The following is a 17569-nucleotide window of genomic DNA, read 5'->3' as shown; positions in this document are numbered from 1 at the left end:
AACTTTTCCCTTTTAGTCATCTTTTCTCCACTGTAACAAGTTAACTTTTGTGAATCTCTCCTTGAGCGCTAAATCCTGTAATTATCCTCGTTGCTCTTCATTGAACTACAGTCCCCACTACTTACACTGTCCCTGTTTATCCCAGACAGCCGCCTATATCCGGCAAATGGCCCTGACTGTTTGCTACCCCATAGGCATCAATTACAAAGGTGCCGCCTAAACCGTATTAAGCGGGCCGGCAATTTCAGGCCATTCAAGCAGCTGTTCAGGATCTTCATCCACTGCCGTCCGCGCTGCAGCCATGTTTAATGTATTTGAATCACCCCCTTATAAAACGTTAATTTCTGAAAGACATTCACAAACACGGCGGCAGTGGTTCAGGAACTTTGAAATTGACCAGGGCACTTCATAGGCAGCAACCACCACAGTCTAACTGTTACTATAAGAGAAGCTGATGATTAAACCAACGATGAAACAGATATAAATTTAGCCATACGCCCTGCAGAACTATTGTAATGTTTTTGAATCACCCCCTTGTTAAATGTTAATTCCTGAAGCATGCACAATCACATAGGCTGGGCTTATCAAGATAAACAAGAATTCTTCAGCTTTAATTTCAAACAGGATTTTTTTAAATTATGGTATAAAAACTGCTGGGTTTTATTTTGCTGATCTAAATGTATTTTTTATGTTTTACAAGCACTTAACAGCGCCTTTCGAATCAAAGTTGCTTACACACATCATGATGCTCTCTGCTGGCCCATAGAGCTTGGCAATATTCCTTACACTTGCAATAATATCTTATTAAAAGTGGTGGCACATAAAGTGCCATAAAGTCTGTCAAATGTTATACCGGCCTTCAAACATGGCGGGTAAATCACAGTCGCACAAACGTGCCCGCTATAAGCAGTGGGGACTATGTCGCTAGGGTATTGCATTTTGAAGCCAATGGCCTAGAGCCTCGCCAGGGCGCTAAAAGTAGCGCCCCAGAAGTAGTCACGGCCGCCCGCCAGAAATTGACTTTGCGCGCCCCAGAGGGAAGCGCGGCGCTTATTGAGGCGCCCCGCATCCCTCTTGGGGCGCTGCAACTCAATATCGCTGCGCGCTGCGGTACTGCAGGCCTTCCTCCCCTTCACCGAGGAGAAGTGCCGGGCTCTTGGAACACAGCCGGCACTCCGCGGCGGGGGGGGGGACTCGGGAGGCCAGGGATGGCCGTGCGGATAGGTGCTGGCAGGCGGCCAGCAAAAAAAATGGCCGCCCCGCACCTCAGCGTCTCTACCGCCGCAGGTAGGCCCCCCTGAACCGGTCGCAAATAGCGACCGGCGTTAAAGCAGGGAGCGCAACTAAATTTCGCGATCAGGGCAGTAGCGGGGCGCTGCACACACCGATGACGTCATCGGTGGCGGCGCAGCACTAACGGCTAGCGCCGCCATTAGCGTACCGCTAAATTTAGCGGGAGGCGTGGCCAGTGGCGTCCAACCCACTAAGTGCCCTCTTAAGGCGCTAACGGGTGGCACAGCCCACTGAATTTCTAGGCCAATGTGTCCTTACCAATGAGTTAAACAGTGTTTAAAATTATTTTTTTGGGCTTATAATCAAATGCTCCTTAAATGGATCTCAGTGCCAAATAATTAGTCTTTTTGTTAAAGTGTTCCACATTGACGGGATACTTTCTATTAATGGTCAATAAACACAGCCAAAACCATTTTCTTCTTGACCTTTATCAACAGATGTCCCTTCAATATGTACAAATTTCATGGTTCCTGCTCCAATATGAATTGGTTTAGATTCATATTTGAGCAGAAACCATGGGCAATAAATACTGGCCTTGCCAGCGGCGCCCACATCCCATGAACTAATAAAAAATAGATTTAGCCATGTTCTATTTTATACTTAATTTGAGCAGATTCTTCATATCTCTGTTAGTTAATACGATACAACATTACCGAATGAGAGAATAACAATAACATTTATGAGAAAAATATAAAACTTCACCTTGACTAAAAAGCAAGACTTATGAATAAGTTGTGCTGATTAAATGCTTTGATGTGGTGCTTCAGTAGCCTAACAGTAATTCAGATTAGTGCCAGTCACATTCTTGGTTTTTATTCAGAATCACTTAGATGATTTTGTTTCTTCTTTTTCTTAGACCAATCGGCCATGATATCAAAAGAGGAGAATGTGTTCTGGCAAAAGGTACCCACATGGGGCCTTCTGAGATCGGCCTTCTAGCAACTGTTGGGGTTACTGAAGTTGAAGTTCACAAATTTCCTGTGGTTGCAGTGATGTCCACAGGGAATGAGGTAAGTTTTATTACCTCTGAATATGGGGTTGGGGAGGGTGCTCTAATTGTGTGTGTGTGTGTGTTTAAACGCACAACACAAAAATTCTTTGAATTTTAACCAAATTGATCCAGTGAAGTTGGACTGGTTGATTTAATGAGCCAGATGCAGTGATGTCAGCTTATCTTATGCTGTGATTTTCCATTTTCATTATCGAAACTATTCGAGCCATTTTTAGCATAATTGTATCGAATTTACTACAGCGTTGTGACTTCCTAATTCATGAGCACTTTACAAGATGCAGTTCAGCTGCTAGAGAAGTATTTAACATTTCTCATTCGTTTTCCTGCACAAAAATCCCACTTTCAGAATGAAGCCTTGTAGTACAATTGAGAGATTGCCTGTGCTGAAATAATAAAACTGCTGAAATGCTCTGAAACTGTTTTTTATTCCAAACAAAACTGTAACAGGCCTGATTTTTTTGATTCACAGCTAATTTTGTAGGATATTGTGGATTGTGGTAAAACTAGACATTCATCAAATAAAAACACAATTTGGGCAGAACTTACATGATTCGATGATGAAAGGAGAGGGTGGGGGAAGCTATCCCTGTTTCTTTTATTGAAAAACTCAACTGGTTTCCTACTTATTCTATTCTTGTTTTAACTCGTGTGAACAGTTTAAGCCAGGTTTTTTTAAAAAGTGACAAAACAGTCATTTCACAATGTTGCACATGAAGCCACCCTAATGTTTTTTTAGCAATTAAATACAGTTGACTTGCTTTTAATGGGCAGTTAACTAATTTTATTTTTTAATTTTGATGCAACACAAAAGCTGTCATTTCTGTTTAATGTTGTGGAAAATTTCATTTTTAATTCCCTGTGATTCTACAAGAGAAGAGTGGGGGGAAATTTATGTTTTGTTTCTGTCCATAAACAATATCTTCTCATCACAATGTAGTAACATCTCATCTGGTTTATAATTTTTAGAAGCAAAGCAGAGTTGGGGTAGAAAAACTGCAGCAGAAAAAAAGTAAGATGGATAAACACTCACAGTTTCACCCAGGGAGAGGTGTTGATGGATGGTCCTGGTGATCCAGAACAGAGAAGACTTCCATCGCCACCTCCATTAGATGGGAGGGGAATTTGGAAATGATTGAGAAATGGTGTGTGCATTGTTCGTGCCTAAAAAGTAAGGAGAAAACTTTTTCCAAAATCAGAAATCCTTTCCTCAAACACTGGATTCCTGGGTTCCATCTGTATTTCCCGCTGTAAATCTGTAAACATTTAATTTTTCATCTTAAAAATCTTCATTGTGATTTTTCCAGATTTGATAAATAACTTCCCCATGTGATTCATTTATTTTTAAAATTAGCTGTAAGGAAATTTTCCACATAACTACTAACACTGGGAAAGAGAGGGCAAGGGAGGCTGAGCTCAGTTTTCTTTTAGTCAGCAAATTAAAAAGTGAATTTGGACTGTTTTTCTGTCCATTTTTTTAATCCACTATCGCAATACACAGTAGCAATAAATCATCAACATGTAGCACAGTAATTTGGTATCCCAATGTTTTGTAATAGTGATTGATAGAATACAAGTTCATCCCAACAGTTGTTCACAGATTAGTTTCTTAGCTCACATTTTGCAAGCAGAGGGAGAGGTACTAGTTGAAGTTGTAAGCTCCTCACAAGGAAAATAGGTCTGTGAGTCCTTGATCTGTGCATGTGCACTTCCCAGCAAACTATAAAAGAATGCCAGAGACAATTCATTTTTAATCAACTTAAATTAAGATTAACCTGCTACTCATAGATTTCTTGTTGTGAGTCACATTTCTTCGTTATTCTACATTACCCACAAAACACTAGAATACAGTGTATCACAAGATAATTACGGATTAAGAGGACCCTTTGGCCCATCTGAATTTCTCCATCCAGACACGCCCTGCAGTCCATCCCATTTCCGCATTCATTTATTTCTTAAATAATACCAAAGTTTTCGTCTCCACTACTGCACCTGCAAGTTCAATCCATGTATTGAACATTCTGTGTAAAGAAGAATTTCCTGGTATCAGTACCAAATTTGCCTTTTACTAGTTTAAACCCGTATCACCTTGTTTCTCCAGCCTTTCCTCATAACTCAAACCACTAACGCTACGATCAGCCTAGTGGCATTTCTCTACACTGCATCCAACACTTGAAAGCCTCCCTTGTGTCTTGTCAACCAGAACTGGACGTAGTACTCAAGGTGTGGTTTAACCAGAGCACTCTACAATTTAATCATGACTTGCCCTGACTTATAATCTACTATTTTAGCTATATAGTTCAGTACTGTATTGGCTTTGTTGATTGTTGTTCTGTATTGGTTCACATGTTTAGTATTGTGTCTTCTAAGATTCCTGGGTCTTTTTCATTTTCCTCCTTTGTTGTTTCAGTAACATTCATGAAGTACATGTGTTGCTTATTTTTCCTTCTGTGTGCAGCCCCTTGCATTTGTCTGCATTAAATTTCACCTGCCATTGATCAGCCCACATATTTATTTAGTTCAACTCACTTTGTAATTTCTAGGCAGTTTCCTCCAATTCCACTGTCCCTCCTGTTTCAGTATCATCAGCAAATTTGACCACTTTGTACTGAGTTTCTGGGTGCAGGTCATTTATGTACGTCAGAAACAATAGTGGTCCCAATATCGAGCCCTGGGGCACCCCACTCTGTACTCGGCCTCCTCACCCCAAAAGAACTCCTCTATTGTGTACTCAACTGTTTTCTGCTCTTCAGCCAGCTTCGTATGCATTCCCAGTGTTTACCCTGTGTTTGACTAATAGCCGTTCATGTGGGACTTTGTGCCATTTGGAAAACTATGTACACTGTTGTTTGGCTTTTCATACTCCACTGGGATGTCATTTCCACAAAGAAGTCAAGGAGGTCGCCCGGGCATGATCTATGCCTTCTGAATCCATGTTAGCTGCTGTATACTAGGTTGTTGTTGTACAGATACTCCTCAAATTTACTCATGATGATCAATCCCAGTATTTTACACAGAATGGCATTGAGATGTGGAGTTGCCCGTGTCTCTCTTATTCCCATTTTTGATTATGGGCACCAGATTGCTTTATTTCCAATCTACTGGTTCCTCCTGAATGTCTAGTGACTCTCAATATCCAGTAATGGTTGTCAGGGCTTAACAAATCTCCTCATAATCCTATATAAGGAACTCCTTCAAGATTCTGCTGAAATACGTGATCCTCATATAAGATGAGCGCTTTTATCTACCAAAATTCTCAACTCCATGTCAACTGGTGTCCATAGATACATTTTCTTTTTCACATTTTAAACATGGTATTCTGATCAGCTATTGCTTTGCTCCTCCAGTACTGTGGTATATCTCCCCTCTCTTCGTCCCACCATTGCAGACTGTGCCTTCAGCAGCCTATGCCCCATGCTCTGAAATTCCCTCTGGCTCTCCAGCTCCCTCCCTTCCTTTAAGACCCCCTTAAAACCCACATCTTTAACCAATCTTCATTATACCCAACCTAATATCTCCTTTGGCTCAGCATCTGTTTTTTTGATTATACCTCTGTGAAACAGCTTGGAACGTTTTTCTATGTTAAAGGCACTATAAAGATGCAAGTTTTTGTTGCATTAAAATGACAGCTCTCTCTCTCCTGCCTCCCAATGCTGAGTTTAAATCTCTTTGTCCAGTATCTATCCTCCTGAGCTTTCTCCAATTTTAGATCAGCAGTGGGAACTTAGACTCCAGACAAGAGGGAAATTATTTTTAAATTTGTTTTTGGAATGTGGGCATTGCTGGAAAACCAAGCATTTATTGCCCATCCTTAATTGCCATGAGAAGGTGGTGAGCTGCTGCCTTGAACTGCTACAGTCCGTGCGGTGAAGTTACTTCCACAGTCCTGTTCGGTAGGGAGTTCAAGGATTTTGACCCGGCGATGATGAAGGAATGGCAGTGATCTACGTCCAAGTCAGGATGGTGTGTGGCTTGGAGGGGAACTTGGAGGTGATGGGGTTCCCATGCATCTGCTGCCCTTGTCCTTCTAGATGGTGGAGGTCACGGGTTTGGGAGGTGCTGCCGAAGAAGCCTAGGCGAGTTACTGCAATGCATTCTGTAGATAGTACACACTGCAGCCACGTTATGCCAGTGGTGGAGAGGGTGGATGAGGTAAACTGCTTTGTCCTGAATGGTGTTGACCTTCTTGAGTGTTGTTGCAGCTGCACCCATCCAGGCAAGTAGAGAATATTCCATTGCACTCCTGACTTGTACCTTGTAGATGGTGGAGAGGTTTTGGAAAGTGAGGAGGTGAGCCACTCGCCACAGAATACCCAGCCTCTGACCTGCTCTAGTAGCCACGGCATTTATGTGGCTGGTCCAGTTAAGTTTCTGGTCAGTGGTTGTTGATGGTGAGGGACTTGGTAATGGTAATACTGTTGAATGTTATGGAGGGGTGGTTAGTCTCCCTCCTGGAAATGGTCATTGCCTGGCACTTATATGGCATGAATATTATTTGCCACTTATCAGCCTGGATGTTGCCCAGGTCTTACTGAATGCAGGCATGGACTGCTTCATTATCTGAGGAATTGGGAAAGGAGCTCAATACTGTACTCAATCAGTGAACAGCCCACTTATAACCTTTATAGAAAGATAGAAAAATAGGAGCAGGAGTAGGCCCTTCGAGCCTGCTCCGCCATTCAATATGATCCTCTATCTCAATACCATATTCCTGCTCTCTCCCCATACCCCTTGATGCCTTTTGTGTCTAGAAATCTATCTCCTTCTTAAATATATTCAGTGACTTGGCCTCCACAGCCTTCTGTGGTAGAGAATTCCACAGGTTCACCACCCTCTGAGTGAAGAAATCTCTCCTCATCTCAATCCTAAATGTCCTACCCTGTATCCTGAGACTGTGACCCCTCGTTCTAGACCCTCAGCCAGGGGAAACATCCTCCCTGCATTCAGTCTGTCTAGCCCTGTTGGAATTTTTTACGTTTCAATGAGATCCCCTCTCATTCTTCTAAACTCTAGTGAATACAGGTCTAGTTGACCCAATCTCTCCTCATACGACAGTCCTGCCATCCCAGGAATCAGTCTGGTGAACCTTCGCTGCACTCCCTCTATGGCAAGTATATCCTTTCTTAGATAAGGAGACCAAAACTGCACACAGTACTCTGGGTGTGGTCTCACCAAGGCCCTGTATAACTGTAGTAAGACATCCTTGCTCCTTTACTCAAATCCTCTTGCAATGAAGGCCAACATACCATTTGCCTTCTTAACTGCTTGCTGCGCCTGCTTTCAGTGACTGGTGTCCCAGGTCCCTTTGTACATCAACCTTTCCCAATCTATCGCCATTTAAATAATACTCTGCCTTTCTGTTTTTCCTACCAAAGTGGACAACTTCACATTTATCCATGTTATACTGCATCTGCCATGTATTTGCCCACTCACTCAACTTGTCTAAATCGCCTTGAAGCCTCTTTGCATCCTCCTCACAACTCACAATCCCACCTAATTTCATATCATCAGCAAACTTGGAAATATTACATTTGGTTCCCTCATCCAAATCATTGATATATATTGTGAATAGCTGGTGCCCAAGCACTGATCCCTGCAGTACCCCACTAGTCACCGCCTGCCACCCTGAAAAAGACCCATTTATTCCTACTCTGTTTCCTGTCTGTTACTAATTTCCTTTAATTCCTCCTTCTCACTAGACCCTTGGGGGGAGAAATTCAGTTGGTTGCGCCACCCGTTAGCGCATTAAGAGGGCGATAAGTGGGGCGCGAACCAGCTAGCGCCCGGGCGTGGCGATACCTGCGCCTCTCGCGAAATTGAGCAGACATTTAGCGGCGGCGCTAAACCGCAACACCCGCTCAGCTGCGCGCACAGATCCTGACATCATTTCAGAGTGCAACGCCCTTGGGGCGCCCCGGACCGGAAATTCAGTGGCTCCCCCCTCCTTTCCGCCTGTCGCTCCCAACGACAGGTTGACTGGAACGGTTTCCAGTCGCTGTGGGGCTGGGGGGGCGCTATTTAAAGGGGGCTCTTCCTGGCTTCTTTGTGGTAGCCATTTTTGGACCACTGCTTCTGTGTGAGAGAGAGAGAGATTTGCAGAGAGACAAAGGGAGAGAGATTTCTGCATTGAATCAGCGCTCACAGAGGTACTTTTGGCTTCTGACCAGAACTTTGTAGTTGCTTTGCTTTTTCACCGGCATAACTTTGAATGGCCACATACTATGGGGGCTGCAATGGATGGGAACGTCGTGCTTCTCCATTACATTGAGAGGGCACAGAGACGCAGAGAGAGAGTGGCAATCATGGCCAAACGGAGGAGGGCCAACAGGCGTCGGCACACGAGACCTTACGCTCCCAGGGTTTTCCGCCAACAGTTCTCATACATCAATATGTCTGAGGAGCAGTGTTTTCAGAGGCTGCGATTCAGCAAGGAGGTGGTCACTGAGCTCTGCCACCTGCTTCAGCCAGATCTGCAGCCTCAACTGAGGAGCAGGACATCTCTGTCGGTGGCAGTGAAGGTAACAGTGGCTCTCAACTTCTATGCCACCGGCTCCTTTCAATCCGCTACTGGGGACATTGCCAATATCTCCCAGTTCGCGGTGCATTGCTGCATCCGTCAAGTCACGAATGCCCTCTTTAAAAGGAGACGACAGTACATCTCCTTCCCCATGACCCCGGACAAGCAGCAAGAACGCGCAATGGGCTTTGCAAGAATAGCGGGCTTCCCCATGGTGCAGGGCGCCATTGACTGCATGCATGTGGCTTTGCGGGCGCCGCAAGAGAATGCCGAGGATTTCCGCAACCGAAAGGGGTTCCATTCGTTGAACGTCCAGTTGGTCTGTGACCACAGACAGCTGATACTCGCTGTCAATGCCCGCTTTCCAGGCAGCAGCCACAACGCCTTCATCCTGCGCCACACTTCTGTGGCAGACCTTTTCGAGGCCCCGGCTCACCCAGGAGGCTGGCTTCTCGGGGACAAGGGCTATCCACTGTGCACCTGGCTGATGACCCCGCTCCGTTCGCCCAGCACCCCTGCTGAAGAACGATACAATGAGAGCCATCAAGCTACCAGGAACATCGTTGAGCACACAATCGGCGTGCTCAAGCAACGGTTCTGCTGTCTGGACCATTCCGGAGGAGCCCTTCAGTACTCACCTGAGCGAGTCTCCCACTTCGTCGTTGTGTGCTGCATGCTGCATAACCTGGCAATCCTCAGGACTCAGCCAATGCCACCAGACATTGGAGCACCAGCAGAGGAGGAGGAGCAGCAGCAGCACCAAGACGGGAGGGAGGCACAAAGTGCAAGGGCCGTCCGTCAGCGGCTTATAGCAAGTCGCTTCTAGGCCCCCTCTGAGGGAATGGCTTCTGCCATTCAAAGAACCTGAATGGAACCGTGCCGCAACCCCTAAGCCGGTCAAGGCAACAAATAGTTCAAAGAGCAAACATGCACATTCTGAATAAAGACACTTCTTTATTTAACAAACTGTGTACCCTTCCTGCATGACAAAGTAATAGAAAGAAACCCCCAAACAAACAGTCAGTCACATAACTGGCTCTCACAACCTGGAGACAATGACCAAAACAGTAACAAAAATATGACCACGATCCTCTGCCTTCGATAAAACAATTAACAACATTTTGCCACACCTCCTACTTTTTGCCCTTCGAGGGTGATCTGCTTCGCTTGCGAGATTGGCCCCTTCCCACCCTGCAGCTCCTCCGTAATGGGACCCCAGTGGCTGCAGCAAGGCTGGGGGAAGGCTGCTGAGTGTCAGAAACTGAGACTGCAGATGCCCTTGAGGGACGGCCTGGACCAGCTCTGGGCCTGGAGGGCCCGGCTGCTGAGTGCTCCAACTCTGCATGAGCGGCAGCAGTCTGTCCTACAGGTGGTGGCAGCTGCAGTGGAGAAGTGACCGTGCTCGCAGCAGGAAAGCTGTCATCCTGAGAGAGGACAGGCACTCCCTGTTTGGCCGACACACTGGCACTCCCACAGGGCAACACTGCAGCATGCGGAGCAATCTGCTGGAGTACAGATTGCTGGCCTGCTGCGGCGCGGTGAGGGCCCCGGGGAATCCTGCCCGATCCAGCGAGGGTGGCAGCAGTCAGTGCTCGTGTGGCATCAATCTGCATCTGCATGAGACCAGCCACTGACTGCATTGCAGCACTTAGCACTTGCGTGGCAGCCGTCTGTGCTGCGCTGAAGTCCTGCACAATCCTTGCCTGTGCTGCGCCGAAGTCCTGGAGACTCCTTGCCAGTGACTCAATGGAATCTGGCATCCTTGCCACTGCAGCCATGAGCTCAGTGTGCCTGTGCTCCGCCTGGGCGCTCATTTCAGCGAGGACCCGCACCTCGTCCGCGCTCAGTGCAGCAGGACTCGAGGCCAGACTCTCCCTCCGGGGAGACAGCCTCCGAGCTTCCCTACCCCCCTCGCGTTGCTGCTGCCCGCTGGGCCCCGGAGCTTCACCCTCCTCAGACCATTCCCCCCTGCTCCCCTCCAGGGAAGGCATGTCCCCATTATGGCCATGGGCTGCCTCGGCTGAGGGTGGCACTGATGGTCCAGTTTCCTCCTCGTCGTCGCCTTCAGAATCACTCACAGTGGCAGCTTGAGGGCCCGCCTCCTCACCTGGTGAATCAGCATCTGAAAGCAGGGAGGTATAAGAGTGGCTTTAGCGTGAGGACAGGGTGGCAGCAAGGGAGGCGTGAGTGCTGCAATGCACTGTATTGGCTCGAAAGTGGCAAAGGATGCTGGTGTGAGGAACAAGTGGAAGGAGAGAGGTCAAAAAGGTGATGACCTTACCATTGCTGTCCATAACGGGGTCGACATCTCCAGTGGTGACGGGGCCAATCATCCGGCCTGCCATAATCCGTTGGACTCACTGCTCCAGATCGGTCAGGGCTTGAAGGTGAGGCCGGCCACCCCCGGTCCGTTGCTGCTGCCTCCTATTATGCGCCAGCTTGCCCTGCAAGAGAAAGGACGGGGTCTGAGTACAGTGTGCAGCCCTGATCTTGGCTGCAATGCCTCCCATGGTCGAATAGCCCTTACAGTGTGCAACCCTGATCTTGGCTGCAATGCCTCCCATGGCCGAATAGCCCTTACAGTGTGCAAAGTGCTGAATGTGCGTGTGAGTTTCCTGAAAGGGCCATAGGTGTTGGATGAGTGCTGGGCATTGGGGCTTTCAGGACCCTTTGGCCATAAAGTGAGGTCGAGGTGCAGGGATGAAGAGGATTCTGAAAAGGATACTCACCCTGACGACCCGAGTGAGGTCGTTGAACTTCTTCCTGCATTGCACAGGGGTCGTAGGCACCATGCTGCTGGAGGTCATTCTGTGAGCCACCTCCCTCCAAGCTTTTCGATAGTCGCTGAGCAGCGGCCTCCTGCAACTGTCCGGGTACAGGAGAGATTGCCTGCGCTCCACCGCGCCAACCAGAGCCTCCAAGGCCCCCTCGCTGAACCACTGCGCTCGCTCCCTGGCCCTCTCCATGGTCCTTGGCTTAAGTATGTGGCAACAGGTCTGTCCAGGCCGAGATTCAGGGCTCTGATGCGCAGGGTGTGGCTGTAATTCAAGATCGACCCTCCCCTTTAAGAGCTGACCGGCGCCAGCGTGTCTGTGTGCAATCGCTAACTGACAGCACCTGCGCTGCGTCTGTCCTCGGAGGTAGCGCCTCAAGACAGTCGTGCAGCGCCTGTTTTAGCGCTCCAATCACCTCCTGGGGCGAAGGAGGCCAATTTAGCAGTAAGTGGCGATAATTTGCGCCGGGCGCAAAATTCCGCGCCCGGCTGATACTTATGCCCCAAATGGGGCGATACCGAATTTCTCCCCCTTGGTTCCCTAGCATTTCTGGGAAGTTATTTGTGTCCTCTTCCGTGAAGACAGAACCAAACGAAGTACATGTTTAATTGCTCTGCCATTTCCTTGCTCCCCATTATAAATTCTCCCATTTCTGACTAAGGGACCTACATTTGTCTTCACTAATCTTTTTCTTTTTACATACTTGTAGAAGCTTTTACAGTCTGCTTTTATGTTCCTTGCAAGTTTACTCTCATACTCTATTTTTCCCCTCTTAATCAATCTCTTGGATAAACTGTTCTCAATCCTCAGGCTTGCTACTTTTTCTGGCAACTTTATATGACCCCTCTTTGGATCTAATACTATCCTTCATTTCTTTTGTTAGCCATGGTTGGGCCGCTTTTCCTTTTGTGTTTTTGCACCAGAAAGGAATGTATAACTGTTGCAATTTATGCATTTGTTCCTTAAATGTTAACCATTGCCTATCCACCATCATGCCTCTTAATGAAGCTCCACAATCTATCATAGCCAACTCACTCCTCATACCTTCGTAGTTTCCTTTGTTTAGATTTAGGACCCTAGTTTCAGATTGGACTTCTTCACTTTCCATCTTAATGAAGAATTCTATCATGTTATGGTCACTCTTCACTAAAGGACCCCGCACAACAAGATTATTAATTAACCCCTTCTCATTACACAATACCCAATCTAGGAAAGCCTGTTCCCTAGTTGGCTCCTCATCCTCCACAGTATTATTGCTAATTTGGTTTGGCCAGTCTATATATAGATTAAAGTCACCCATGTTTACTGTAGTACCCTTATGATGGAAGGAAGGTCATTGATGATGCAGCTGAAGAAAGTTGGGCCTAGGACACTTCCCTGAGGAACTCCTGCAGCGATGTCCTGGGGCTGTGATAATTGACCTTCAACCACCACAACCATCTTCCTTTGTGCTAGGTATGACTCCAGCCAGTGGAACGTTTCCCCCCCCCCAATTCCCATTGACTTCAGTTTTACTAGGGCTCCTTGATGCCACACTCGGTCAAATGCTGCCTTGATGTCAAGGGCAGTCAGTCTCACCTCACCTCTGGAATTCAGCTCCTTTGTCCATGTTTGGACCAAGGTTTGTAATGAGGTCGGGGGCCAAGTGGTCTTGGCGGAAGGGTAATTGGCCAAGTTGGATTAGTCCTGCTTTTTGTGGCTAGGGTATACCTGGGTAATTTTCCACATTGTCATTCAGATGCCAATTTTGTAGCTATACTGGAACAGCTTAGCTAGGAGTTCTGGATCATAGGTCCTCAGCACTACAGCCAGGGTGTTGTCGGAGCCGTAGCCTTTGCTGTGTCCAATGCACTCAGCTGTTTCTTAATGTCACATGGGAATTAAATTGGAAGATAGGCGTCTGTGCTGGTGGAGACGTAAGAAGAAGCCCAAGAAGGATCATCCACTCAATACTTCCATCTGAGGATTGTCAAGTAGGTTATTTCCCCGTGTTGGTTCTCTCACCACCTGCCACAAGTCCAATCTGGCAGTTAAGTCCTTCAGGACTTGGGAAGCTCAGTCAGTGGTAGTACTACTGAACAACCCTTTGTGATGGACATTGATGTTCCCCACCCAGAGTACATTCTGTTCCCTTGCTACTTTCAGTGCTTCCAACAAGTGGTGTTCAACATGGAGGAGTACTGATTCATCAGCTGAGGGAGGGTGGTAGGTGGTAATCCATAGGAGGTTTCCTTGCTCATGTTTGACCTGAAGCCATGAAACTTCATGGGGTCCGGACTCAAAGTTGAGGACTCCTAGGGCCATCTCCCCATCCGCCTCCCGCCCAAGCTGTACGCCACGGAGTCCCCACGTTTTGGTGGGTCTGTCCTACTGGTGGAGCAAGACATACCCAGGGATGGTGATTGAGGAGTCTGGACGTAGGTATGTTTCTGTGAGTATGACTATTATCAGGTTTTTGCTTAACTAGTATGTGGGCCAGCTCTCCCAACTTTGGCACCAGTCCCCAGTTGTTAGTGAGGAGGACTTTGCAGCGTAAACTAAGCTTGGTGTGCCTTTGTTATGGCTTGATTCAATGCCTAGTGGTCCATCTAGTTTCATTCTTGTTATTCTTTGTCACGGTTTGATTCTGCTGAGTGGCTTGCTAATCCACTTCAGAGGGCAGTTAGGAAGTCAAGTACATTGAGAACCTCCTTCCCCCTCGCTCTTAATTTCATTCCCACACATTTGACTGCATCACTGAGAGGTGATTTTGAAGGACTGCATGACCACCCATAATAGGCCTGCGGTGGCTGAAGTTAAATTGGTTAAGCCAGTCTCGGCACAAGCCCTCCAGACCGACATTGGAATTTAAAAGGACGACACAAAATTGCAAGTCACTAATTCACCCTGACTTCCTATGGGCATAATCACAGGGCAGCAGTTTAGTTCCATATATTTAGGTGTACTTAATTGATCTGCTTTGGCTCTGATGACTTTGACATAACTCTCAGCAACAACTCATACTAGGCTTGATTCCACATCAAAATGTGTTGAAATGCTGATTTTCAGAGCCAACATCACAAGGTTGCTCGGTGCCAATTGATGCAATGTATCCTTCACATTTAGAGATTTGGGGATTGTTCTGTTTGGATGACTTGGGTAGTCCAGTTTTTGATGCCAACCCAATAGCAAAGCTCAGTACTCTTTGAGAATCCACTATCATAGGGCAGTATCAACAGGTCTGGAGTGAAGAATTTTATGTCTGTAACTCTGGCATACCATTCAATCTTGTGTCTTCATTTGTTCTATGCTGCATCAAAGGAGACATTTAAAATGGTCATTTTTATCACAGATCAGTTGAGCTGTCTTTCGGGAGCATAGCTCTCAATGGGGGGCCTTAAAGATGTAGTTATTCATCCACAAAACCAACAATTCTTCCAGTTCCACATCCCAAGAGACAAATTACCAACTTAGTGTACAGCACTTGCATGTGCAGTATAACTTAGGTCACAGCTGCTACATAAATAATTTCTCAAACTTTGACCAAATAGTCCTGTTTGAATCTCTTCTGAACAGTATTTACTTGCTGATGGATCTGTATCTCATCTTACTGAAAAAGATCCACCATCATTTTGAGTGTACTGATTTGTCAAGAGGCATAGTGGTACGTAGAGGATATGTGGAGAAGAAAGTGACATTCATTTTTCAAATAGAAATATCATCTAGATATGATGTACCCACCAACCAGTCCCATATTGGACCTCTCGGAATATCAGTCCTACAAGTTCTTTGTAGTTATTACCATCTTCTTCATTGCTGTACACATTTCTTGGCTTCTTGGGGACGTGCCCTCCAACTAAGATCTGGAAAAGGAGAGAAACTTGTCTGATGCCTTGATGCCTGAGGTTTCTGAAAGTGATCTTGCCTTCATCATTCATCATATTGGTGACTTGGGCTTATTATTTATATATACAATATTTACAAGATAAGCATATTGATCATTTTAGTAATCCTCCTTAGTTTCTTGTTTGTTTCCTTTTTTTTGGAAAAAATGGTTTATCCAGCAATGTGTGACCAGCTTATCACCTAACCACAGTAAATCAAGTACTGATGGATTGATATTTTAATCTGCACGGTTTTCTCCTACAGCTCCTGAATCCTGAGGATGAACTAACACCAGGAAAGATTCGGGACAGCAATCGTTCAACCCTTCTAGCAACAATTCAGGAACATGGATACCCAACCATCAACCTGGGAATTGTGGGAGATAAGTAAGTACTGTTACACATTACAGTGCATCTTTCAAAAACTAATTGTATTTGTTAATTGTACATCCCTTCTGGTAAAATTCCAGGTTTCAGTACTGGTCAAGAACAGACTTCAGCTTTTCTCACCTTTTTAAGAGTTGACCGAGGACACATTTGAGGCTTTTTTCACAAATTATGGTGTTAATTCCCCGTGTGCTATTTTTAACCCACCAGTGAATTTGTTCATATAAATTCCTATCTCTACTACAGTGTTTTAAAGCATTTTTAAGAGGTTAGTGACTGCTTTAAAATAGTGCAGGTAGGAATTTGGACCTGTGAGTTCAGCAGTGCATGAACAAGAGTGTACAGGGGGTATGTAACCCCATGTGTGTCACTCATGTGGTCTGAAGGAGAAAATAGGTAAAGGGTGAAGATTATGGTTTATAAATTTACATTTTGCAGCAGAAACTTGATGGCATGAATTGAATAGGGAAATATACTCTGATTAAATTTGTTCCCAAAGTACATCATGTACTCTTTCAACTGGCAGTCAGCATTTCAACTCCGAAATCGTCTTGTCAGCGTTTCAGAAGGAAAGTCAGCTTTTGTCACTGGGATTGGAGGGCAGCATTGGACGCTCTCGGAGATTTGCCACTTATTTTAAATGGGTTAATATCTCTATTAAAATACTGAACAGAGCAACATCGTAACGATTTATTATGTGTTCAGTATTATTGCCAACTGTAATTTCTCATGTATATTCACGACCAAGAAACAGAAAATGCACAGCAGGTTAATGCTTATCTAGGAAATAAAGACGGGCTAACGTTTTGGATGTGACCCTTCGTCAAAAAGGTTTTGCTTCAATGATACTAACTCACCCAGATCCCTCTGAAGCTACTCAAAAATAAAAGTTTAAAATAGTTAAACCAGCACACAAGGTCAGAAGATAATTACACATAAGGAAGACCATTTGGGCCATCTCGTTTATCCATTCAGGTGCCCTACAATTCCCCTATTTCACATCCAGTTATTATTTAAGTGATTCCAGGGATTTTGCCTTCTGTTACCCGAGAGCCCATCCACGTGTTGCTCACTCCTTGTGTGAAGAAGAATTTCCTGATAATCCTTTAACTAGCTTGAACCTGTGTCCCTTCATCCTACTCTTCACAGTTTAATTTCAAATAATATTCCAGAGTTACTTTTTCCATACCATTTACAATCTTGCATGCCTCTATAAGATCATGCCTCAGACATCTTCCTTCTAGTCTGGAAAACCCAAATCTCCAGCCTTTCCTCATAATTCAGACCTCTAACACAAGGAATCAGCCTCATGCTTCCTCTCTGCACTGTCTCCACTTAAAAGTCTATCTTTTTGTCTTGTCACTCAGAACTCGACACAGTACTAAAGGTGTTGCCTATACACAGCACTGTACCTTTGATCACGACTTGCTCTGACTTACATTCTACCGTTTTAGCTACACAGTTCAACATTCTGGTGCCTTTGTTGATTGATTTTGCATTGGTTTCACATGCTTAGCATTGAGTCTGCTAAGACTCCTAGGTCTCTTTCAACTTCATACTTAGCTATTTCAATACCATTCATGGAGTACATGTTCCATCCTATGTGCAGTATTTTGCACTTGTCTGCTGTAAATCTCATTTTCCAATGTTCATCCCACATATTTATTTTGTCCAACTCATTCTGTAATTTCTGAGCTGCCTCCTATGATTTCACTGCCCCTCCTAG

At 45.5% G+C, this 17569-nt stretch overlaps 1 protein-coding gene across 4 annotated transcripts in view; it reads left to right on the top strand.

Annotated features, from left to right (window-relative positions):
• Positions 1–17569, top strand: part of LOC147109516 (gephyrin) — a 164770-nt gene that overhangs the window by 77677 nt on the left and 69524 nt on the right. For all 4 annotated transcript variants that reach the window (XM_086003527.1, XM_086003525.1, XM_086003528.1 and 1 more), the window contains 2 exons: positions 2150–2303; positions 15722–15843. In XM_086003527.1, coding sequence (XP_085859653.1) covers positions 2150–2303; positions 15722–15843 — 276 coding nt within the window. The remainder of the gene's footprint in view (positions 1–2149; positions 2304–15721; positions 15844–17569) is intronic.

The sequence above is a fragment of the Somniosus microcephalus genome, chromosome 12, assembly GCF_052327205.1.
Source record: "Somniosus microcephalus isolate GS21.2 chromosome 12, FLI_Smic_1.0, whole genome shotgun sequence".
Classification (NCBI taxonomy): Eukaryota; Metazoa; Chordata; class Chondrichthyes; order Squaliformes; family Somniosidae; genus Somniosus; species Somniosus microcephalus.
This window is presented reverse-complemented; position numbering and strand designations above follow the sequence as displayed.